Below are 23,587 nucleotides of genomic sequence, written 5' to 3'. Positions count from 1 at the left end.
TGTGTCTTCTTGTACATTTATTTAGGACCTGAGTCTAAATAAGTCTAAATAAGTCTGGGGTTGTCAGTCTTATTCTGGAACTGGTGGTGGGTTCACCAAGGCATGGGGAAGGTTAATCCTCCCCAAACACAGCAAGAAACTCAAAAATCTGATAGACTCCTCCTGATGCTAATCTTCCTCATCCTTCTAGAGTAGCTAAAAATCTTTACCTGAATTGCGATGATTCTTATCTGCAAGATACTAATTTCTAGAGAAATTACTCCTTATGGAGAGGTTGTATCTTCATGAGGCACACATTGTGTGTGTGTGTGTGTGTGTGTGTGTGTGTGTGTAATCTTAAATATATATCATTAAATATCCCATAGTAAATATATATGAATATATCTAATATATGTGTCTTGTTTAACAATGTAATTTGTTTCTGAAACTGTATTAAAAAGAAAAATAATTCCATTTTTTTTAAATGGGAAAAATCATATGCAGTCTGTCCCAACCCAGGTTAACTAAACAATTTTCACAGATAGAAAAATAAATCCACTGGACAACAAACCACATTTACATAAATCATAAACAACAATTTGAAAGTAAATAAATGGCACATAAAACGAAGCGCAAGCCAGTTTCATTGCACTAACACTTTTTCCCTCTCTCTACACTATTTTCTTCAAAATCAACCCTTGGATGCTCACAGCTACCTTACAGTCAGACTGTCCCTCTACCGTAAAATTATAGCACAGAAAAAACCCCTTCCAGCAAAATGAAGGCTGGCCCCCCACGTGCGAGGGATGGTGACCCTGGGGGTGAGGAGGCGCCGCCGTCCGAGCGCGGCTCCCACCCCACAGTTCTGCGTCCGTCCGCATGCAGGCACTCGCTTTAAATGTGCTGTTCCAGGGGTGCCCTCTGACGCACGCTGTGTCAAGGTGTGTGGCGAGTGTCTGTGCTGGAAGCTCTGACGTCAAAACACCACTTCTTATAATGCATTTGGCGTGTTTGGGGATGAAAAAGTCATTCTATGGAAAGAGCGACGTCTGAAAAGGGGTAACAGTTTTCAGGCGTCGTTACGGCTAAGAGACCTGAACTGAAAGCCACTTCTCCGAGGCAAGCCCATAAATAACGAGGTCCCCCGCTTCAGCCGCCAGGACCTCGTGATCGCCCAAGACTCAGGGCCCGCCACCCTCAGGCGGGCCCCGGGGGGAGGGCTCCTCGGAGGGCGGGGCCGCCCCACGTCGCGCAAGGACAGCGAGGGTCGACCGGCGGCTGTGGGGCTGGCGGTTGGCTGTCAGGCCGGTCTTCTTGGCAGGAAGGCCCCCGGGCTTCCCCGAGCTGACGTCGCTGCGCTGCGCTGGCGGTAAGCTGCTCTCTTCTCTGCACCTGGCGCCCTCCGCGGGGTCGCTCCCCGGGGAGCAGAAGCCCAGGCTTCGCCAGGCTTGGGACTGTCCCCGAGAAGTCCCCAGCTTGCTCCCTACTCCTCCACTGGGATTCCAGGGCAGTGGTTCAGTCAGATCTGTACAAGGATCTTTCAGTCTCTAGCAGAACCTTCTGCTGCGGGTATTCCTGTTCCTAATGTGCTGGTAGGTCACTTGACCAGGCCACGGAGGTGTTAGGTGGCAGCACCTAGATTTTCCTCCCAGCCCACACACCACTCTGCTCCCATGGCCAAAAACACCACTTTGTGAAACTCAGTCTAACTGAGCAAAACCTGCCTGAGATGTTGAAACTGACAGACACAGTGAGAGAGAGACCCCCATTTAACCTCCAGTGGGAGATGCAGGCAGCCAGCAGTGAGGAGGGGACGTGACTCCATTCTGGAACCCTTCTCCCTCCTGGCCGTTTCAGACCTCCATTCTGCACACCTGTGAATGAGGATGTTCTATTATTTCATCAACTGACTCATGCCACCTGACACAGGTGCGTGCACCGCATGAGGATGAGTTGGCTTATTGATCCCTGATTCTTTCATAGTCTAGTTCTCATGCATCCTCTGGCTGAATTCACCCCCTGCATTAGTACAATCTCCAGCTTCTTCTAGAACAAACCACTGACAAAAGGTGTATGGCTTACACTGCGTGTTAGAACCTTTATCAGAAGACAGAGCGAGAACCACAGAGCAGTTTCCCTCACATAAAGCCTCGAAGTCCAGGGACGTCTCATTCCTGTGTTGGGTCACAAGATACCACAGTTAATCCTGAAAGACAATGGTTCTGAGACTCTGAGGGCCTGGAAAGGGCACAGAGCAGTCTGTCAGAAAACTTACGTTTTTCAGTAGATTACAAAAAGAGTCTGAATATAGGAGAAATGATCTTGTTTTGATGCCTGACTTCTTAGCATCGTTATTAAACATATTATATTTTTTGTTTTGTGAGTGAAATGGACATGAAGCTTCCTCCACTAGTTACCTGCAGTTCAGTCAAAATCACTTTCCTTGGGGCCGGCCCCGTGGCTTAGCGGTTAAGTGTGAGTGCTCAGATGCTGGCGGCCCGGGTTCGGAACCCTGGGCGCACACTGACGCACAGCTCCTCCGGCCAAGCCGAGGCCACGTCCCACAGCAATTAGATGGTTGTGCAACTATGACATACAACTATCTGCTGGGGCTTTGGGGAAAAAAAGGAGGAGGATTGGCAATAGATGTTAGCTTAGAGCCGGTCTTCCTCAACAAAAAGAGGAGGATTAGCATGGATGTTAGCTCAGGGCTGATCTTCCTCACAAAAAAAAAAAAAAAATCACTTTCCTTGTTGTTTCTAAACTTCTCAAAGGCTTCTTGATCCACATATGGAGAGCTAGTCTTTTCCTCCACGTTCATGTCACAAAATCCACCATTCTACAGCCCAAATCCGAGCCAAGGCCTCCTGTTCCCATCCTGTCACCTCAGACGGCCTTTCCTATATCTTATTACTTCACTGCCTGACTCACTCCAGCTGATTTCAGCCAAATATGCTTGTTTTTTTTTCTCAATCTCCTTCTCTCCCTCTCCCTGTCTCCTGCTGCATTCCTCTCCCTCATATTTTTTCCCTATATTCGACTCCACTATAATACTCAGAATCCCACAAAACTTTTAGGAAGGGCCGGAGAAACCCCGAAGCTACTGTGTTGTGCTTTGTCCTCCTCCTCCTGCGACGCTGTGATTTGAAATGTGCACTCAGCTCTGCTACTGGCAGCCCGGGTTCAGATCTGGGCGCGCACCGATGCACAGCTTCTCCGCCCATGCTGAGGCCACGTCCCACATACAGCAACTAGAAGGATGTGCAACTATGACATACAACTATCTACCGGGGCTTTGGAGGAAAAAAAAAAAAAGGAGGAGGACTGGCAATAGATGTTAGCTCAGAGCCGGTCTTCCTCAGCAAAAAGAGGAGGATTAGCACGTATGTTAGCTCAGGGCTGATCTTCCTCACACACAAAAAATAAAAAATAAAAAAAATAAAAGAATAAATGAAATGCACACTCACTAGTCCTCTGCTCCTTTGTCTCTGGTTTGGGATGAGAATGGGTCAAGAGAAGCACAGCTTGTATTAATGAGCGGGGTCCCTTGGGTCGTTACATTTTTTCTGCATCATTTTGATGATGCTTGCCTAAATTCACGGCACAGTTCTGCTCTCTTGTTTGACAACGAGAAGCAGCAGCAGAGTGGATTGCTATGATTGTGTCATGGGTAACTCTGGGCAGCTTAGGATTGAGTGAGACCTGCCTTAATAGAGCTGCTTTCTCCAGGAGGACCCGTCCTACATCCTCACCTATAGCTGGTAAAGAGGAAAACTTGTAACCCAGCGGGCTTGTTCCTGTTAGAGAAAGCAAAATGTCAACTCTACCCTGTTGGGGTTTTTCTCCCTTCCCCCCAAGACAAACCTTGCTAATTCTTTTTAAAAAAGGGAGAGAGATTCATGTATAGAAAACCTTTTTACAATTTATTTCCTGTTATTAATCTTGAAAGTATAAAAATTAGGCTCTATCTAAATGCAGGGTTTCAGTGGTGAAATTTTGACCATGTGAACAAATAAATAAATATTTACAGTCTTTGGCAAAACAAATGAACTTCCATCCATCTGTACGAGAAGTTTGCTTTTTAAAAAAACATAAATAATTTACAAAAAAATATGGTACATTCTAAATATTCACATCATCATCCCACACCACTGTATCGTTTGGCCAAACACCACCAACACAGAAGACCTACAAGCTCTTCACGATCGCTACATTTAATGAAGGCTCTCAACCTTTGCTGTCTTGGGAATACAGTTCCACAAAAAAAGTAAAAAGTGCAGCAAAACAAAAAGAAAATCAACCTCAAACGAAGTAAGAAACATAACTTTATCAAAATGAAATGTGTAAGTTAAGACAAAAGTGATGGACCCCCTCTATTTAACATAGAAATGAGATCGCTATTAATAGAAAGAGGAGGGAGATTGGCCCCAAGTCAGACAGACAAGAGAAACTTCTCAGACAAGAGAAACTTCTCTTATTAAACCCCTTATGTGGAGTGAGACTAATATTTCCTGCACAAAAAGCATGCAACTTAAGCAAAAATAAATCAAACTTGTGTATATCACTATGACTGGTTAATGGGTGTGTCTGGCAATACTTAACGCTGATTTTTCCCTAGCATTAAAAGTTTTTAAAATTCTATATACAGCAGATAGATAACAGTAAAAAATATTGAATTAAAGTCACTGGCAACAGTATATATTAAGGTTCCATTATAAACTCTTCATTATTATTTATTTATTCTATTACATTTTATAGCATGCTTTATCATGACAACATAATATTATAAAGCCTTGTATTTTGACGGGAAGATATTTTGCTGCAACTGTATCTTTATATTATTATATATTTGTTATATGTTTATTTCTAGAAATTATGCTACATATGGGTTACTTGGCATATTTAAAATAAGTTATTGGTGAATGGAACTGCAGTCTATATCCATTTAATAAATATTAACAAAACATTTATAACTGGAACCTTAATGCAATGTGTTACCAAATTAGATACAAGCAACTTTTCCATAGTTTCAAAGCCTAGAATAGGAATTTGATGGCAAAGTGCATTGGCTGATGTATTTGTCTGCTTGTCTGTTCTCCAGGAGCTCAGACTGGGAAAGACGCTCAGGCGAAAATTCTGGCAATCAGAATGCATAGTTAAGTGACGACTGGCCAGGAGTTCCCTCAAGTCCACAACGGTACAAGAGGCCAACTCCAATGACAGCAAATTGCTCCGTTAACCTTTCACACAGAGGAGACTTTGCCAGCCCCACATCTGGACTCACGCTAGAGCCACTTTGCAGGAATATTCTTTCTTGGATAAAACCATGTCTCTGCCGGGTATGAGGGCTTTCATTGCAGGACAAGAGAATGGGAGAAGGGGTATTCATTTATTCTTGTAATTATTTTTAATGTTCCAATTAGTTAATTGACATCCTGCATCACGTGACTATCTCCAGAACTCTTCTTTACTGTGGCCTTACTTCAGACTTGAGTCGGACCTTCTTTATAATTGACCCAATTTGTGTGATACTGTAGAACAGCTCTAACCCAAAAACTGGAACAACTTTAAGCACTGAAAGTAGTGTAGCAATATTTTTCCTGCTTAATTTATGATAATGGCTTACACACAACATTCCCTTCCACTCCATATACACATAAATACAATAAGTAATTACATTTTATATGTAAACGTCATTCTTTTTAAACAAACAAGAAAAAACAATGTCACGTCATATTCAATTTCCACTCCACATAAAGTCTTGCAGATCATCAAACTGTTTTTCCCGTAGCGTAGAGGGTTGGATGTTCATCTTCAGGTTCCGTTGATGTTTATCCTCTGAAGGCACTTGGGCTTGGGATTGAGGATAGGAGGTGAAGAACCACTCAAGGTTAAAGTCAGGGACAGGAGGTACTGCTAAAGAGAGAGAAGCTGGAAGTACCAGGATGGACTGAGGTGTCTAGGTAACAGCATCTACAGTACGTTGCTGGAATCGCAGCAAATTGTTTAGACATCTACAAGAAAACGGGACACAGAATTAGGAAGATTGGACCATGAGTTTAGTTTTGCTTTATTTTGTTTTACCTACACCCTAAAGTATCATTATCTTAATTTTTAAAAAGGATCCACAAAATAGATGGATGTACGAATGGTTGGAAGAATGGATGGATGCATGCACGCATGGAAGGATGGATGGCAGGAAGGAAGGAAGCATGAGCGATCTCGAAAGGCAACCTGACACAGAGAAAAGAAATCATCACTAGAAGCAAGAAAATAAAGCAACATTCTTGCATTCCCTTCATCTCTTTACTTTATGTGTCATTTTCAATGAGTGATTTTTGAGAAGCATCTTACCTCATCTGTAGAAGGGGGATATTTTCATTTTCCCTTACAAGGGAGCTAAGTTCCCTCCAGGTCTGTAATATTTTGATTTAAATTTACTCCTAGAGAGATGACTAAAGAGAACCAACCCTTACTTCCCACCTTCCTTCCTTCCTTCCTTTCTCTCTCTTTCTTTCTTTCATTTTTAGCTAGGGTAGAAACCTAAAATGGCTTTAGGGGCCCAGAAGGTGTAGAAAATGCAGAAAGCTATAGGAGAGAGGACAGTGGGGATGAGTGGAGCCTGTGAAGAACTGGAAAGTGTTTGTCTTACTAAAGGCATTCACATTCAATTTAAAACAAACAAATAAACAAACAAAAAACAACCCAAGTGACCAAACAAAACATCTGCAGGGAACGGGCCACCCGCTCATCGCGCTCAGGTGCAACTCCCGTAAAACCAAAGTCAGATGCATGTCCTCCTCACTCTCTGTTCCGCAAGCTGTCCCCTGGACGGTGCTCCCACACCCACCTCTGCATTCGTATTTCAGGTCCGAGAAATAGACCATTTCTTGAGAGAAGACAAACAGACCCAGCCGCCCGCCAGCATAGGTTTGGTCATAGATGGGTCCTGAGTCCGCCATGACCTGTTTTCCTTCATGCACTAGGACTCTGAAAACAGGGGAAAAAGGAGAAAGAAAGAGAATGTGAACTCTGTGAAGCACATTCACAGGGGGCGAGGGGTCATCTTTCTCGTCACAATGCAGGGGTTCACAAGAGCCTTGCCCTTGAGAGCCAAAGAGCAGTCCTGTAGAGTGAGGGGCATGTCCCAGTCTCTGGGGGGTCAGGCGGCTCTTCCCCCTGCCTGGGCACCGGGTTCTCCCCTTTGTGTTGTGGATCGCATGGCCTTCATACTGAGTTAAAACCGCTGCTCACTTGCTTCCTTCCTACTACCCGTGAGCCATGTGAGAGCAAGCGCAGGGCTCTATTCTACATTCCTAGAGCAGGGCTGGATGCACTGACGCTTCCTCACCAGGAGGGGGAGCACATGAGTGAACCTCCAGAGGCTCTCCATGAAAATCACTCCAGTGCAGCCAGCAGCACATCCCCTACTCAGATCTGCTCATCATTACCAGGGACACATACACTCCTGACATCTGTGAAGAATCCAACCAGATCGTGCTATTATTAGCTAAGTTTAACTTTGCAAAAGAACTTAAATCATCCATAATTTGTTTTAATCAAAATCGATTACAGGGGGCTGACCCTGTGGCGTAGTGGTTAAGTTCAGTGTGCTCAACTTCAGGGCCTAGGTTTGCAGGTTCAGGTCCTGGGCACAGACCTACACCACTCACCAGCCATGCTGTGGCAGCGACCCACATGCAAAGTAGAGGAACATTGACACGAATGTTAGCTCAGGGACAACTTCCCCAGGTAAAAAAGAAAAAAAAAAAGGAAGACTGGCAATAGATGTTAACTCAGGGCAAATCTTCCTCAGCAAAATATATATATATATCTCTCAATTACAAATGCTGTGATGCCGAGATAACAAAATTCTGTTGGACAGATATTTGTGAAAGTTTTATTGGAAGATGTGGTTTAAATTCAACCATTCACAATACCAGGAATAAATATGAATCTGTTCTCCAGATGAAGCACCGCCTAACTTTGCAAAGATGCAGACATTTTAATTGCACTTTCCCTCCCATGCCTAGAGTATTCATCAGGAAGAGAGATGCTCATCATCCTCTAAGTTATTTTAACAAGACAAATGTGATTTTTCTCCTCTTCAAAAGTTTTGTTTTTGTTTTTTTAAAAGTAAGTGATGTGTAGTAGAGGATGCAGGGTAGAAAAAAGAAGGTGTTTAAAGTGGATAAATCCAGGAACAACATACAAGTTAGAATTCACTTTGGCTTATTTGTCTGTCAACATTCAAATTTGCCATTCAGCGAAACGGGAAATCACTTGGGAGAAACGTGGCTGGCGCCGAGCAACCCTCACCTTATATAACCAGTCTTAGGTCTGTGGGTCAGATGCCACCTGTAGGCGGTGTAGTCTTTCCAGCCAATATTTTTGGGGTCATGCCATAAAGTACGAACCTGAGGGAAAAATATTAATCTTGAGTACAATTGGCACCCTGAGTCTTAACCACAGTTGTACAACACCAAATGGAAACAAAAATGTCACTCTGTAAATTAATCCCTAATGTTGCCCCACTTCCCTCTGATATACTTCCTGGTGTAAATCTCTCATGTGGATCAAAATCCACTGACTGGCAACCACGTAGCTCAGTGCTAGGAGCACAGGCACTCCAGCCAGAGTCCCGGATTCAAATTCTGCGTCCTCCACTTCCTCACCATGGGACCTTGGGCAAAATATTTAAACCTTTGAACCCAGTTCTCCTATCGCTAGATGAGGGGAGAAACATGTTTAATTTGCAAGAGGATTACCAATCGTGTTTATAAAAATACCAGGCATGGTGCATTTAATAAGGTAGGAACTCAATAAAAGATTATTTAAATTATAGTGACGAGTTAAAATGGACAAAAAACGAAGGTAGGGTTGGGAGCCTCTCTTTCTCACCTGTCCTTCCGTGTTCCCCGTGTGCCACAAGGCATTCCTCAGGTGCTCGCCTGTCCCCGTGGTGGAGTTGACCACCTTGAGGGACACGCCTGAGTAGCCATAGGCCCGGGTGGGCTGGTCTTCCCAGTAGGTCTGAGTGACCTGCTTCCACATCACCACGTAGAAGCGGCTGCTGGACTGGTAGCCGAAGACAAAGCCAGCGTAGTCATCGTCCCGGTCCGTGTTGACGTAAAACGTGCCGCTGAAGTCCACAGACCCAAACTCGTCAAAACCTGGGTGCCAGAGGGAACACTCAGTAGTGAGACTGAGTTGGACTCAGCCCTTGAGGAAATGCCTGGATTAGCCCCGGGACCACCGAATGCAGATAGAAGGAGTTTGGGTTGGGCTCTCCTCTTCTATCCCACTCAGGTTCTGTTACTGCGAGATTAATGAAATCTATGGGATTTTATTCTTTTAGGTCCCACTTACAGAGTTACGGCAGAGATTTACTGTATTACGTAATATTTTATAGATCAAGTCCATGAAATGCAGTAGATTACTGAACTTGAAACTTCAGAGACTCCGGAGAGGAAAATTCCTGCTTCCCGAAGTTGTTCTGCCAAGAATATTTAGGCAGAGAGTTTTACAAATGATGGAAGGATGGGGGCTACCATAAAGACGCACTAATCCCTCCATTTTGTTCTAAAGAGCAGCCCACAATCTCCGAGGACACCTTGCACCCAGAAACTACGAATGATGACGTAGTTTTGAAGGCTCACCGACTGCGATGCCAGGGTCAGAGTTAGCTGTCTGCACCAGCTCCTTGCCTTGATGGCGAATGACCCAATTGGGATCGATCTGAGTGGTGCCCTTGGGGTCCAAGTGGACCATCTGGAAGTTCCTGAAGTCAGTCTCACTGATGGCGTTGTTTTCAGGACACACATCATCAATATCCGGGATGCTGTCATTGTCAAAGTCGTCTTTGCAAGCATCGCCCCGCCCATCACCTGTCACCAAGGACAAGCAGAAAAACCAGAAAAGAAAGTCAATCGTCTGCCACATGCCTTTCTGTGTCTGAGAAAACCTAGCAAAATTCAAGCTTCAGCTCTTATATAGTGTCTCATGGATTCATGCCCATAATCTCTAAGACACTTAGAGTGAATTCTATGAGGAGTCTTGATGTTCTTTTCAAAAAATATGTGATAAATACTGCAGCAGAGCATGCCATAATCATATTCTCACGTGAGTCATTTCTCACTTCGTTCTGAACTCAAAACTGTGGGTACGAAACCTAAATGGCTGTCAAGTCACATCAAGCTGAACTTTCAGCTTTTTGTTGTTCTGATCATTTTCAGAACTTCCATTATCGCCTCTCTTAATCATCCCTTCCTGGAATCTGCTTGGCATTTGGAGCAGAACTCTTACTCTGAGAACGATTTTCCCTTGAGAGATGTGGGCTTCCCTCGTATGGAAGCATCTTGTCAAATTTTCCAGTGAGGTGGTGGGAGGGGTGGCGGGGTTGGGTGGGCCATGGGCCCTGGTGTATGTAGAGGGATGAAGGCGGCAGCCCTCCCTGCTCTGGGGTCCATGGGAATGATGACAGTCCCACAGGCAGATCTCAGTTTACTAACCTAGCCCATCTAAAGTGCTTATTGCTTTAGAGGGAGAAAAGGGTATCAAGGTCAACTGTGTTTCCTGTTGCATTCTTCAAACTATCTTTCAGTTCTGTTCAATCATACATGCTCCACCTACGGTGTGGCAGGCACGTACTCATAGGAAGCTTTCCTCCATCCCAGCTTCCTTCCTGGGAAAAAGGCCCAGAGTCTCTCCCCTGGGGGGTCAGCCCCCTCCCCAAGCAGAGCGACTGTGGGAACTGAACATGTCCTTTCTCATGTCAAGAATGAGCTTTGGGTTCTCTGCTGAAATCCCTTCATGCTGCCCTCAAGGGGGATCCTGGGAGCTGCCCTGCAGACCAATGGGTCTCTTCACGTGCTTCTTAGTCATGCTGGCTCAACGCCCAAATATCCTTTATCTTGGTTTACGAAGGATGTATGTCCTCCACGCAGCGCCTGGAGTCGGCCAGGGTCCTGCCCGAGAAGCTGCCTTCTCACAGCCTTTATCAGAGGCTGCTGAGCACAGCTGTGCTCCTCTTCTGTGACTTGAGACTCCCATGGGTAAGACCACAGCCCATCCGGGCGGTTTTACTTCCTCAAGATCCTACCCTGCTAGAGACCACGTATTCGTATGCACTGCCAGGCAAAAATAGGTCTTTTTCCTGATATTTCACAGTCGTCATTTTTGTTTGCTTTGCTCTTAAAAAATAAACTCTCCCCGTCCCCTCACTGTCATATCATACCGAAGCACTGCTTCATCCTGCTTGTAACTAGCATTTCTTCACAGATATGGTCAAAAGTTGAAAATTACGTGGACACAGAGACTTTTGCCCATACCGACATGCACAAACACACATTTACTTGTTTCATCTGTTGGATAATCACACGGCCAGAAGCCGAGAGCATGCAGAGCAAGTCGGGCAGAGGAAACCACTATCTAATGGGCCCAGCACCTTCAGACCACGAGGCGCATGGGTTTTCCCACCAGGAGTTTCAGATGACCTCGTGGCCTTGCAGGGTCGCTCACGCACGACCTGGGTGGCACCTACCATCTGAGTCCTCCTGCTCAGGGTTGAATACGAGCCGGCAGTTGTCCCTGTCATCGGGAATCCCGTCGTTGTCATCATCTGAGTCACAGGCGTCTCCCTGGCCATCGTGGTCGTGGTCGGCCTGGTTGGCGTTCGAGATATAGGGGCAGTTGTCCTGGTTGTTCTGGTGGCCGTCCTCATCAATGTCTTCATTGTTGTCACACTGGTCTCCCACGAGGTCATTGTCCACATCGGTCTGGGAGACAGAGCACAGGGAACATGCATCCAGTGACACAGACGCCAGACTGAAAGTCACCTGGGGATGTTTAGGCTGGACCACAGCATCCACCACGTGAGCAGCTGAGCCCGTGGAGAGGTCACACTGCTATCTACATCAGATCCAGGACCAAAATCTGGGAATCTCTCCATCCTTTGCTACCTCTCTACAGGGGTTCACTTTACTTAGGGAGACTGGGAAGAGTTAATAGCCCCAGAATCGCATCCATCTTTGACATCATCTGCTACAACATATCCCATGAACTGTACCCATATATTATGTTCTCACTGTGTCTTCCAAAGAAAAATCTGGAAGAGAAGCCAATTCCCATGTTTGCATCAGGGAAGTACAGAGATAAGTAAATGGAGGCACACTCTCCCTTCAGACAGTGAGACGAAGGCATCTACTCATTTGGCCTCTGGCCACCGAGATACGAGAATTGTGCTTAGATTCAAGTTCCATAAATGTTTTCAATTAAAATTATTGAAGAGTCTATGTTGTCATGTCTTGGCAGAGCTGATGGAAAACCACAAAGGCATATGTATCTCTGACTGATCAGGTCCTCGACCCCTCCTTCTGCTCACAGACACACTTGAGCAATCACCTAATCAATTACCTGGTCGGGGTTGTGCACCAGGGGGCAGTTGTCACAGTGGTCACCCACGCCATCACCATCAGTGTCTCTCTGGTCAGTGTTGTAGACGTAGGGACAGTTGTCTCGCTCATTGAACACATCTGCAGGTATCCACAGGAATAAAAAGAAAACAGAAGCCTGATGAGTTTAGAAAGGGCATGTTGCTTTTCCTATCTCATTAAATAATTTATAGCCAAACCTTTATTTAATAAAAAAAATGATCTAAGGATATGGTAAAATGTAAAGATTATTAGAATCATGCAAGAACATATGTCAGATTTCCCATTAAAATTCGAATTTCCTTAGTTTAAAATAGAACCAACTCTTGGAGGTTTCTGGATAATGCCACACAGTGAGGCGTTGCTAAGTGTGTTGTCAGGATGTAAATCTCTGAGCTCGCTACATTGATCATCCATTCGGGAAATACGCATTGAGATCCTAGGAACTGATCAGCTCCCTGGGTTATGTTGCCTTCTCATCCATTTCCTACATTAGTAGGAAAATATTGGCAGGGATTGATGGGTTTTTAGGTGTAATACTTTATCTCAAGAAATCTGAAAATAGATAATGAATTCCATAAATATTAAAGTTACGGAAAAATACGAATTAGCAGTGGACTGTAATGATACTGTCAGTAAGGAGGCACAACAGCAGCAAAGCCTCAAATCTGTGGGTCAAAAGGAAAAACGCAGAGTCAAGGCCCAGGCGTCTATCTTGCCCTGGCAGGAGGAGGGAGTCACCCTGAAGTCCCAGCTGCTAGAGAGCACTAGAGAGCAGCACGGCCCGGAGGCTGTCCTGGCACAGGTGGAGGGCCAAGTCAGCGTTTTACCAAATTACTCTGAGAAAATACGCTAGGAGTCCAAATTCAGGGAAGGGCGGGGAGGGCAAGCCGGTGGGGCTGGGAGCTGACTGAGGGCTGAGGCTGGTGCCGGCCTGTGGAATGGAGCAGAAGGAGCGTGGGTGTGAGTCCCCTGATCTGCTGCAGGCGTGCAGACACCCAGGGGCGAGGCTGTGCTGCAAGGTACAGGGCTTCTTCCCCAGGGCACTGGGACCTGGTGGTGTAGGAGGTCACCAACGTCTGTGGGTACCTGGAACCCCTGGCGGAGCTTTGCAGTGAATGATTCAATGATGGCAAGATATCAGGGTGAGGAGGGAAATGTCCCAGGAGAGGGAACACAGGAGGGGCAGACCCCATCATCAGACCCCTCCCAGAAGCACAGTTTGGCGAGGGGAGAGGACTGGGCTCCTGGAGCTCTGAGCAGGGGTGTGCATTACAGAAGACACTGTGAAGGGCACAAGCACACAGGACTAGGAGCCTGGGGTCAGAAAAAGGAAGATGCCAAAGTTTTGGTTTTCCAAAGGGTGGTCCTGAGGCTGGCAGCCCCTTCCGCTGACCCATGGGGAAAGAGAGAGGCTCCTATGAGAACAGCTTAATGAATTAATCTTGTATTAGGATATGGATGAAGTTGAGCCAGTCCAATAAATACAGAATGAACCATGAGTTTGCAAACACTTCTCACCGTGAAGTGCATAAGCAGAACTCACCATCTCCATCAATGTCCACGGAACAGGCGTCTCCCTCGCCGTTGTTGTCGGTGTCGATCTGGGCGGGGTTGTGCACATAAGGGCAGTTGTCACAGCGATCCCCAACCTCGTCTTTGTCATAGTCAGATTGACGGGGATTGAAGAGAAGCTGGCAGTTGTCCTAGAAAAAGAACAAAGGAAGAGTTTAAGAAATAGCACAGGAATGTTTGTTGGATTGCTTATCAAATGGCTTAGCTCCTATAAGTCATGTTCTCAGAGCAGACCCAAATAATCCATGTAGAGATGAAGAAAACGGAGCCAGAGAGCCTGAGCCAACACGTTCTTGATATCAAATCATCTTATAATTATTTACGCATCTGTCTGCTATTAAAAATTTTAAGATTTTATATAGCAAAAATGATATACCATATACTTCATGGTGAGAATATGTACTTAAATGTCAAATGAATGAATGAATGAAGTCAATGAATCAATGAAAGTCAGACATAGTAAAGCTGCAAATAAAAATTTAGGTAATCTACCCCTGCTAGTGCCCATTATGTACTACATATAAATGTTAAATCATTTATGTTTTGCAACAATTTTCTCAGAAAATGGTAATATCCAAGTATTGCCATAATTAGGTAAGTCTATCACTTATTGCAGTGACAGCCTGGCTCATCACTGGCACCCCACCAGAAAGAGGGGAAATAACTCCTTCTGTTTGCAATTAAAAGTAAATTAAACTGTTAAAAACATTTCTAGCAGAACACCCCAGATGGCTCCATGCTCTGATTGGTTGATTTGTTTGTAGACGACCAATATTCTCTCTTAGTAACTTTTGGGAATGACTTATGTAGAAATACCAGTCAAGACGATGGCATCCACAGAACTATTTAGTATAAATCACTCCTCTCCTCCGATCCCTCTACTCCTGAAATGGAGAAACAACACAGCCCCATTTGACCTTCTCATCGTCGACGCCATCATTGTCATCATCATCATCGCAGGCATCGCCAATGCCGTCCTTGTCGAAATCTTCTTGCCCAGAATTAGGCAGGAGGGGACAGTTGTCCTGCATCGAGAGGGAGTACACTAGTTACAACCACATTCTGAAGAGCCCCCGCTCTCAGGAAGGCAGGCCAAGTAAAACCGTGAGGATACATCTGATGATGCCCAGCCAGGCATCTGTCCTCATTCAAGAGCAAGAGATTAGAGACCGTCCAGTGAGGCCAGAGGCACACGCATTTCTTTTCAAGTGCTGCCCTGGAAATTATGTCATCACCACTCGTGAGTCGAGATGAAAGGAGCTGTGTCCTAAGCCCAGGATCCCTGCACAGCTGCCAAAAACTGCAGAAGCAGATGAGAGTGAGGGACCACTGCTCCATGAGAATGTGGAGGACAGAGCCTCCAGCGCTCCCTGTGCTCCTCACAAACTCCAACGCATCCATCAAAAAGCTGAGCTCATGCATCTTTAACCCTCATTAGCCAGGGTCTCTGAAGGTGCAGTGATCTGTTCAGAAACCAAGGCCTAGGATCCCAAATTATCTCCCCTCATTCAGCTCTTCACAGTAAGTGGACAACTCACATAATTAGAAAAAAATCATTTTGTTTCAGTCCAACTATATTATAACTGAAACCTGAGCCATGCAGACACTAACTTGAGGGAAATGGAAACCCCAGAAAAGGGCAGAAAGTGTGTGTTCCAGTAACATTAATGCACACATCACAGAAGCCCCAGGGGGGCCCCTGAATGGTTCAACATGGACCCTGGTCTGCACAGAAGCTCAATTCTCGAGGCCACGTCCAGAGCCGAATTTCGACACCAGCCAGTGAAGAGAGAGAGAGCTCACTCTTCTTGTGGGGGTACACAGGTCAGGGGGCCCCCCGCAGAGCAAGATTCAGCACCTGTGCAGCAGATAAATACAGGAGCCTCTCAGAGGAGGCGTGCGTTTCTTAACAGTCTGACGCCAGCATCTATTTGTCCTCGTAAATTATAGTTATATTTGGGAATTGTGATGTGCCATTTTTAAAGTTATTAAATTCCTGTCTGAAATTCCACAAAGATGAAAAAACATGTAGGATGTCCTTACAGCAGCACAGTCTTAGCTTCATGGACACCTTCCATTGTGTCTGCCCTGGTGCCTTGGGTACTGTTGATTCCTAATGGAAATCTTTATCAATAATCATATCCAATAAGCACCCACTGCCCCTAGGGACTCCCAGGCTCGACACCCGAGCTCCCCATGTCAGGGATGGTGGGGTAGGGTGGGCTGTGGTCGGGGAGAACATGGCCTCGGTTAGCTCAAAGCAGACTCATTTTTTGTTCCAGTCAACATCTGCCATCTTGAATCAAGAGAGACGGAAAGAAAATTTCAATTAAAACTTTGTTACTCAAAATTCACAAGAACAAATAAATATTGAAAAGGTGAATATATTTATACTTTCAAATGATGTTCTTTGCAAATCTGTAGCGTTTACATTTCTGAAGCTATTGAGGCATAAAACTGCTCTGAAACGTTTTGGGACACCTTGTATAGTAGACTGAACGATGGTTCCCAAAATATACGGCATGCCCTAATTGCTGGAACCTGTGAATATTACCTTGTATGACGAAAGGGAGAATATAATTTTATATGGTAAAAGTGAATATGACCTTACATGATGAAAGGGTGAATATAACCTTATATGGTAAAAGATGTGACTGAGTTAAGCGTCTTCAAAGGTTGCGTTTATCCTGGAGTCTGCATGTGGGCCCTACGTACAACCAAAAGTGTCCTTCTAAGAGCGACGCAGAGGGAGTTTTGGGACAGACACAGAGGAGAAAGTGAGATGAAGACAGAAGCAGAGATTGGAGTGATGTGGCCACAAGCCAAGGGACACCTGGAGCCACCAGAAGCTGGAAGAGGCAGGAAGGATCCTCCCTGGAAGCTCCAGAGTGACCGTGGCGACACTGTGATTTCAGACTCCTGGCTGCAGACTGTGAGATGATAAATTTCTGCTGTTTTCAGCCACCCGGTTTGTGGTCATTTGCTACAGCAGCCCCAGGAAAGCAATGCACCTGTTAGATCCTCAGGAAGTTCCATTTTTCCAGGTGGCCTGATCTCTTCCTCTACTGCAGCACAGTGGGGTCTTCGCCAAGAAAAACATTTACTAGATCTGACTGTGTGACTGTCTACAGACTCCTTGGGCTCTCCACAGCCTTGGAACAGTGTGGGGTCTGCTTACGTCCCCACACAAGGGGGACCCCCTACTCCGCCCTCACTGACTTCAAGCCTCGCTTTGTATTCAGTCAACAAACGTGTATTAGACACAGTGTCCGCTCCCAGCTCTCAACAACGAGCAATGTGACCATATGGCTCCTTTTTCATAGTGATCCCTGGAATGTACTGGAACGAAATTAATGCAGAAAGGGCTCAACCCGATGATGGAAACCCATTAGGCAGATGCCTTGGAGACACTGGCTGATGGCCCTGGTGACGTGACACCCAGGCTCCCCTCAGCCCCACAAAATGCACACTCTCTCTAGTATGTCATTGTCTCAAGAAAAGAAACCCACAGGGAGTGTAGGAGGCGACTGGGAGATTCGGCGTCTCCGATTGTTTAAACCAATAAATTACCTCCCAATGGGCCACAACCCCCCAAACTGGAATTCCTGGAGCAGGAGGGAGGCTGAAGCGCCCAACCTCACCTTGATGCAGTGGTAGGTGGCATTGGTGGCACAGACCAGATTCTTGTTGGGCCAGCCGTCCAGGTCCGAGTCCTCCCCACAGATGAGCCCGTCGCCCGCGTAGCCCGTCTGGCACTCGCATTTGTACATGGGGTCGCTGAAGTGGCCCAGGTAGACGCACTCCGCATGCCTGTGGCAGCTGTGTGTCTTGTCCTTGCACGGGTTTTCCGGCTCACACATCTGTGGGACAAAGGGCTTAGAACACACGCCGAGACCCCAACCCCAAGACCCCAACCCTGATGCAAGGGGTCTGAGGGCACACTCAGGGCCAAGTCCAGGGGTGCAGGTCCCTTCCCAGGGGACGCTGCAGAGACGGCAGCTGCTTCAAAAGAGTCCAGAAACTCGGAACTTTATTCTTTCCAGAAGGGGCCTTGAGGCACTCTTCAAGAGTTCCACTGAGCCACGCTAAGGTCATGTCTGAGCCCACAGATGACCATGTGGTGGTACGATACACGAAAAGTGGTCACCCGAGCTCTCATGGATTTTTTGCATGAAAACTCCTCTCTGAGCTCTGCAGTCTAAACCCCAGTGCATGAAAACCCAGCTCTGGATTTTACATTGTAAATCCCCGATTGCATGAAAACTCCTCTCTGAGCCCTGCATTCTAAACGCCGGTGCATGAAAACCCAGCTCTGCATCCCATGCTGGTCGGTCGACAGCAGGCAGAGGCTCAGGCGGCCCCCGGCTGCCCTGAGAGTAAGTACCATCTGTATCTTTCCGACAACGCCACCCTTTTTCTTCCCTATCCCACCCTCCGTTTTTTGGGACTCTTGCCTGACTTTTTAAAGCCTTTAACAATAACACAAAGCCGGCGTTGCTCACTTGCTTTTCGGTCCTGGCCGCCTCCAGCCCGACGCCGAAGGGCTGGCTGCCTTTGTAGCGAGGGGGGCACGGCAGGCAGTGGAAGCCAGGGTTGGTGTTGACGCAGCGGTGCACCTTGCTCATGGAGAAGCAGACATCTGTGACCACAGCACACTGTGGGGACAAGCAGACGTGAGCCCACCGCTCCCTCATCTCCGAGGGGTGCCCCTCTCCCCGGGACGGGAGCACCCACCTCGTCCAGGTCCTCGCAGTGGGTGCCGTTGCCCAGGAAGCCCACTGGGCAGGAGCCACAGGACCAGGACCCGTCGGGGAAGCTGCTGCACTCGGCTCCCGGGAAGCAGGGGTTGGACAAACAGCCATCTGAGTGGGAGGAAGCAGAGCAGGGTTAGCGCCGGGTCCCGGCAGCGCCATGATTAACTCAGCACCAGAGTCACTCACAGAGGGACAGAGACACTGTGCCCGAGAGACGCAGGGCTGCCCTGTCAACCTCTCTGTAGTCTAGGTGTAGTGTAATGGAGCTAATTAGGAATATGCTGGTGCATAACACGGGACAGCCACCCAAAGTTATCACCTCCAGGGATATATCCTTAAATGGTAAAACCAGGGTGGGTTCCAGGAGCACGTGTACACTAGGACCGTTATCATGTACAAGGTTCCGTGCTGCATTGCGTATTTTCTGTTTTTATCTAAAAATGCTGGAGGAACATAACACAGATGTTAACAGCAGTGATCTTTATGTGCATAGAATTAATCTTTCTTTCTGTTTCTAGAGATTTGCCAAAAACGTTTATACTTTTAATCAGAATAGAAACCCAGTGATTTCCTCAAAGACCCCTCTGGCTGAAGCACGCAGACCCCAGGGACAGAAGCGCGTGGGCCGGGGGGGGGCGGCCCAGGCAGGCCGCGTGCGCACACCCACCTACGGGGCAGCTCCTCTTATTGCACATCTGCTGCTCCTTGACGTCCCCCACGCAGGCCTTCCCTCCGTGCTGGGGTTCGGGGCTGTTACAGACGCGTGTCCGCTCCCGGATCCCTCCGGCACAGGTGACCGTGCAGGCTGACCATGGAGACCAGGGGCTCCACCGACCGTCGACTGAAGTGAGAGAGCACAGAAGGATCAAGAGGGGGGAATGCCACCTGAGCTGCAGGCTCGAGGGGGACGAGCCTGGTGATGCGGCGGCTCCACACGTGGCGGGAAATATTGGTAAGAAAGTCCTTTCATGACCCTCAGATCAGGGGGTGATGTACATCTGAAATTCCAGTTGGTTTTGTTTTTACCTCTGAGAAGAGAAATCACACAAGCTCTGTGTCCAGAAGCTGCCACCGGGGCTGCTGGCTGCAGGTGCACCTCGCTCACCCCAGAGGTGCTCGCGTCTGAAACGTCGTGTGACGTTGAAGTTCACGTGAAATGGTCGTCGTTCATCATGGGTACCAATGGGCAACTTTGTAGTGAAAGGAATCGCCCTGCACTCTCCTTTTCTCTGAGTTTCAACACACTGCATGAACCGGGCTTCCCAAAGAAGGGCCTTGTTCTAGACCCACGTGTTTCCTGTAAACTCAGACTCTGGCTCACCCCAGACTGCAGGCAAGGCCGTCTCCCGAGACACATCATTCTGTGCCATCCGTCTTCCCCCAGTCCAAGTGCACTCAGTAACAGTTCCCACGGTTCTGGCTTCTTTCTCCCTTAATTGTAGTTGAATTGTAATTTAATTGAGCTAGCTCAGACAAGGTCAGAGCCGAGCACAGGCAATCAGCATTAATCCCAAGGGTCAGCTTGCCCCTTGTGTTGCTCAGGCCCTGCGCTGGGCCTCTGTGGGATTGAAGCTGGGCTGGCGGGCCTGGCCCTGGAGCCCTGGTCCCAGAGGTCTGCATGTGCCCACTCCCGGCCCCGACCTTCGCCCTACTTACTTGGGCACGGGGGGCCCTGGCAGCCCTTCGTCTCTCGGCCACCCCCTTTGCAGTTCTTGCCCCCCATCTGGGGGACTGGCGAGTTGCAGAGACGGATACGCGTGATGTTGCCGACCCCACAGGTCACAGAGCAGGAGGACCAAGGTGACCAGTGGCTCCAGCCACCATCCTGCCGGACTAGCACATGGAGAAGCACAAAGACATCAGCGGTTGAGGCCATTTAGCAAATGGCCAGGGGTTTATCAACCAGCTGGAGAGGAGGGGACACAGCCGAGACAGACCTCAGCTGGCAGGGGTCCTCCAACAAGGCCCAGCGCCTCCCAGAAATGGCAGTGGGCAGCCCATCCTCACAAACCCCAAAACCCAAAGATCTGGGCCATGCTGACCCCACCTCCCCGGCGGCTGGGGTCCCCTGACACTCACTGCGGTTGTCGCACTTGCCCAGGCTGCACGCCCGAGTCTGGATGGAGGGCCCCAGGCAGGTGTTGCTGGTGACATCACACGACCGCCCCCTCTGCTGGGTGCCAGACCCACAGGTGGTGGAGCACTCAGTCCACTCCGCCCACGGGGACCAGCCCTCCTCGCCGTCTGCTGCTGGGTGGGAAGCACAAGGGCCGGTCAAGCCTCCGCCCAGTGACTGGCTGCAGGACGGACAGGCATACACACTGGGCCACGCGGCAGAACCACGTGCCGGGGAGAGTGGCTGTGTGACTTCCTACGGAGGGAGGGGCGCTGCCCCGGGGCAAACACCCCGAGTCACCCAATGTCCATCCCTGGGCCGGAGATCATGGAGGCCTCCCCAGAAGGGCGGAAGGGCAGTTTGGTGGATGCACCAGGAGAGTGTCTACCATCTGAGGGACCTTAACCATGTGTGTCCAGGCAGGTGTCTATGGGTTTCTTAAATGGCTTACAAAAGAGGGTGTTGAATCTCATCCACACAAAGTTTTATTGGAGTTATTAAGATTTAATTTACTTCCATTTGCTGATTATATATGGTTATATATGGTAACAAAACTTTTCATTTTTTGGTTGAAATTACAGGTCACTAAATTTAGTTCCAAATAATTTAAATTGGGGCAAATTAAAAAGGTAATTTCCTGCAAAGACATTCTTCACAGGAAATTACAATCCTTAAATAAGAGAAAAGACAGTAACTTAAAACAGAGATCTTTCTGGTAAATAGTAAAAGATACTATTTATCCTACCGTCATATTCAGGTGGTAAAGAACTCTATGAATGTGCAATGATTAAATGTCCCAGAAAGCAGGAAAAAAGAGAAGAATGGTCAGGAGGCCTTTTTCTGTGCTATTATTCTCTCAATAACACAAATATCTCCCTCTAATCTAATGTGGATCTTAGGTTTTCATAGTTATATTTTTATGCTCTCCAGTACCATCTGATTTGGTGAATGTCTATTTAGCATGTAATACATGTCAGGCACATTCACACATATTGTATTGTTCATTTTAATCATAAACCAACCCTGTGTAGTGGGCATAACCCTTCTACATTTTAAAGATAACGAACCTGAAACCCAGAAGAGTTACATGATTTGCTCAAAACCATGGACTGGCAGAGCCTGAGCCTGTCTCCGAATCCATTCTGCATCCACATCCAGAGGATGACACACAAGTTCTGGGCCACCAGCAGAAGGAAGGTCTTTATCCAGTCCTGTGCCCCGCCAAGCCAGCCCCCCAGCCAAGGTGAATCTGGAGGCAGGGCTCACCCTGGAAATGAGGGCATATGGGAAGCAGATGGGGCCTGGAGGGGAGAGAGGCTATGAGAAGGCTCCCAATGGCCCAGGGAGGCAGTGTGTCCTCAACCTTGAGGCCCCCACACCAGGAATGTAGGATGGAAAATAGCGAAACACGAACCGGGCATTTTAGAGCAAATCTCCTAGGAACCAACAGTTCAATGAACACTGCCAGACGCAGAAGGAAAGGGAAGGTGAGTGAGACATGTGCCGTGAAAGAAGTACAGGCACCACACAGTCCAGCAAAGAGAGGTGGGGACCGGGGCTCGCAGCAGAGCTGGTGGCTGTGCAACTGGTGTGGATGGATGGCTGTGGTTTTGGACAAGTGCAGAAGGAAAGACGGAAAGCTTGAGCGAAGGCTCAGAGATAAGAGACTGCTGAACGTGTCTGAGGAACCATGACCGGTTTTGCATGAGACGAGCATCGCAGGGTTTAGCGCAGCAGGGTCTCGGGTGTGGACCTGGGGCATCAATCAAATGACGTGGCAACAGGGAGCTACTGACAGACCAGGTGCACTGACACCACCTCAGGGGAGCTGACCTTGGAAGACAGAGGCAGCGGCGGGCGTGGGATCCATTGGGGAGTCCCCGAGGAAGGCTTTCAGACGCGTGGAGTTTCCACAGGGCGTGGAGACCTAAGGACGGACGCGTCCTCCCTTCCCTCCCCCTGGGAGTCTGATCCTTGGAATACGTTTTTATGATTTAGGATTTATCTCTTGGGTCATGGTCTCTGGCATCCTTTCTCCACCTGGTGTATTTACAAGCACTACGCATTGTCCTAACACCCCAGAGCGCCGAGTTGTGGTGTCTGACTCGCTCGTGGGTATTTACTTAGGGCTGAAAGTCAGGGTTCTCTTTGCAGGTGTGGTCACTGGGGCTCGGCTTCCTCGTGGAGAGGTGACAGGCCAAGACAGAGGCCCACAGGTCCCTGAATTCCGAGGACTCTCAGACCCTTTCTGGTCACTGTGAGTAAGGAGAGTGAACAGCCTCAGAGTGAAGCGTCCTCGGCTGCCTTCTCACTGTTTGGACTCTAGTCTAAGCCTTAGCTCACCCTTCTCTGCTGAAGCAACAAACACAAACAAACAAGCAGTTAAATCAACAGCCTCCCTGAAAGCAGAGACATGTCCCCTCCTGGCCGCACTTACAGTGGAAGCAGGATGGACAGCATTCACCTTCCACGAAGGATGGGTTGGCGCAGGTCGCCGGGGGGCAGGTGATTTGGTGGCAAACGGTTTTAAATTTCTGCAAGAAAAAAAAACATATTCCTGTAACACTCATTTAAAAAATAAACACTGGTACAAGAGCTGGATTGAAAAAGGTCCATAGAATGGCTGTAATGTTTTCTACCCCATGGATCCTACACATTGCAAACAGAGCCTCGAAAATGTAGTCATCTCTCTCTGTTAGTGCCCAGAGCCGGCTCTTCACGTCCGCTTTCTT

At 47.7% G+C, this 23,587-nt stretch overlaps 1 protein-coding gene across 2 annotated transcripts in view; it reads right to left on the bottom strand.

The window, feature by feature from the left end:
* Window positions 1–4,440: 4,440 nt before the first annotated feature.
* THBS2 (thrombospondin 2) overlaps window positions 4,441–23,587 on the bottom strand; it is a 31,621-nt gene continuing 12,474 nt past the window's right edge. The window contains exons 7-22 of one of the 2 annotated variants that reach the window (XM_058533976.1): window positions 23,293–23,389; window positions 20,819–20,989; window positions 20,396–20,572; window positions 19,407–19,580; window positions 18,720–18,847; window positions 18,488–18,640; window positions 17,627–17,845; window positions 14,903–15,010; window positions 13,957–14,116; window positions 12,394–12,512; window positions 11,522–11,756; window positions 9,639–9,866; window positions 8,881–9,152; window positions 8,299–8,396; window positions 6,830–6,969; window positions 4,441–5,993 (exon numbers count right to left, since the gene is read on the bottom strand). In XM_058533976.1, the coding sequence (XP_058389959.1) occupies window positions 5,986–5,993; window positions 6,830–6,969; window positions 8,299–8,396; window positions 8,881–9,152; window positions 9,639–9,866; window positions 11,522–11,756; window positions 12,394–12,512; window positions 13,957–14,116; window positions 14,903–15,010; window positions 17,627–17,845; window positions 18,488–18,640; window positions 18,720–18,847; window positions 19,407–19,580; window positions 20,396–20,572; window positions 20,819–20,989; window positions 23,293–23,389 (2,487 nt within the window). In that variant the 3' untranslated portion in view covers window positions 4,441–5,985. The remainder of the gene's footprint in view (window positions 5,994–6,829; window positions 6,970–8,298; window positions 8,397–8,880; window positions 9,153–9,638; window positions 9,867–11,521; window positions 11,757–12,393; window positions 12,513–13,956; window positions 14,117–14,902; window positions 15,011–17,626; window positions 17,846–18,487; window positions 18,641–18,719; window positions 18,848–19,406; window positions 19,581–20,395; window positions 20,573–20,818; window positions 20,990–23,292; window positions 23,390–23,587) is intronic. The other variant, XM_058533977.1, reaches the window with a different exon arrangement.

Source organism: Diceros bicornis, chromosome 39 (genome assembly GCF_020826845.1).
Source record: "Diceros bicornis minor isolate mBicDic1 chromosome 39, mDicBic1.mat.cur, whole genome shotgun sequence".
Lineage (NCBI taxonomy): Eukaryota > Metazoa > Chordata > Mammalia > Perissodactyla > Rhinocerotidae > Diceros > Diceros bicornis.
This window is presented reverse-complemented; position numbering and strand designations above follow the sequence as displayed.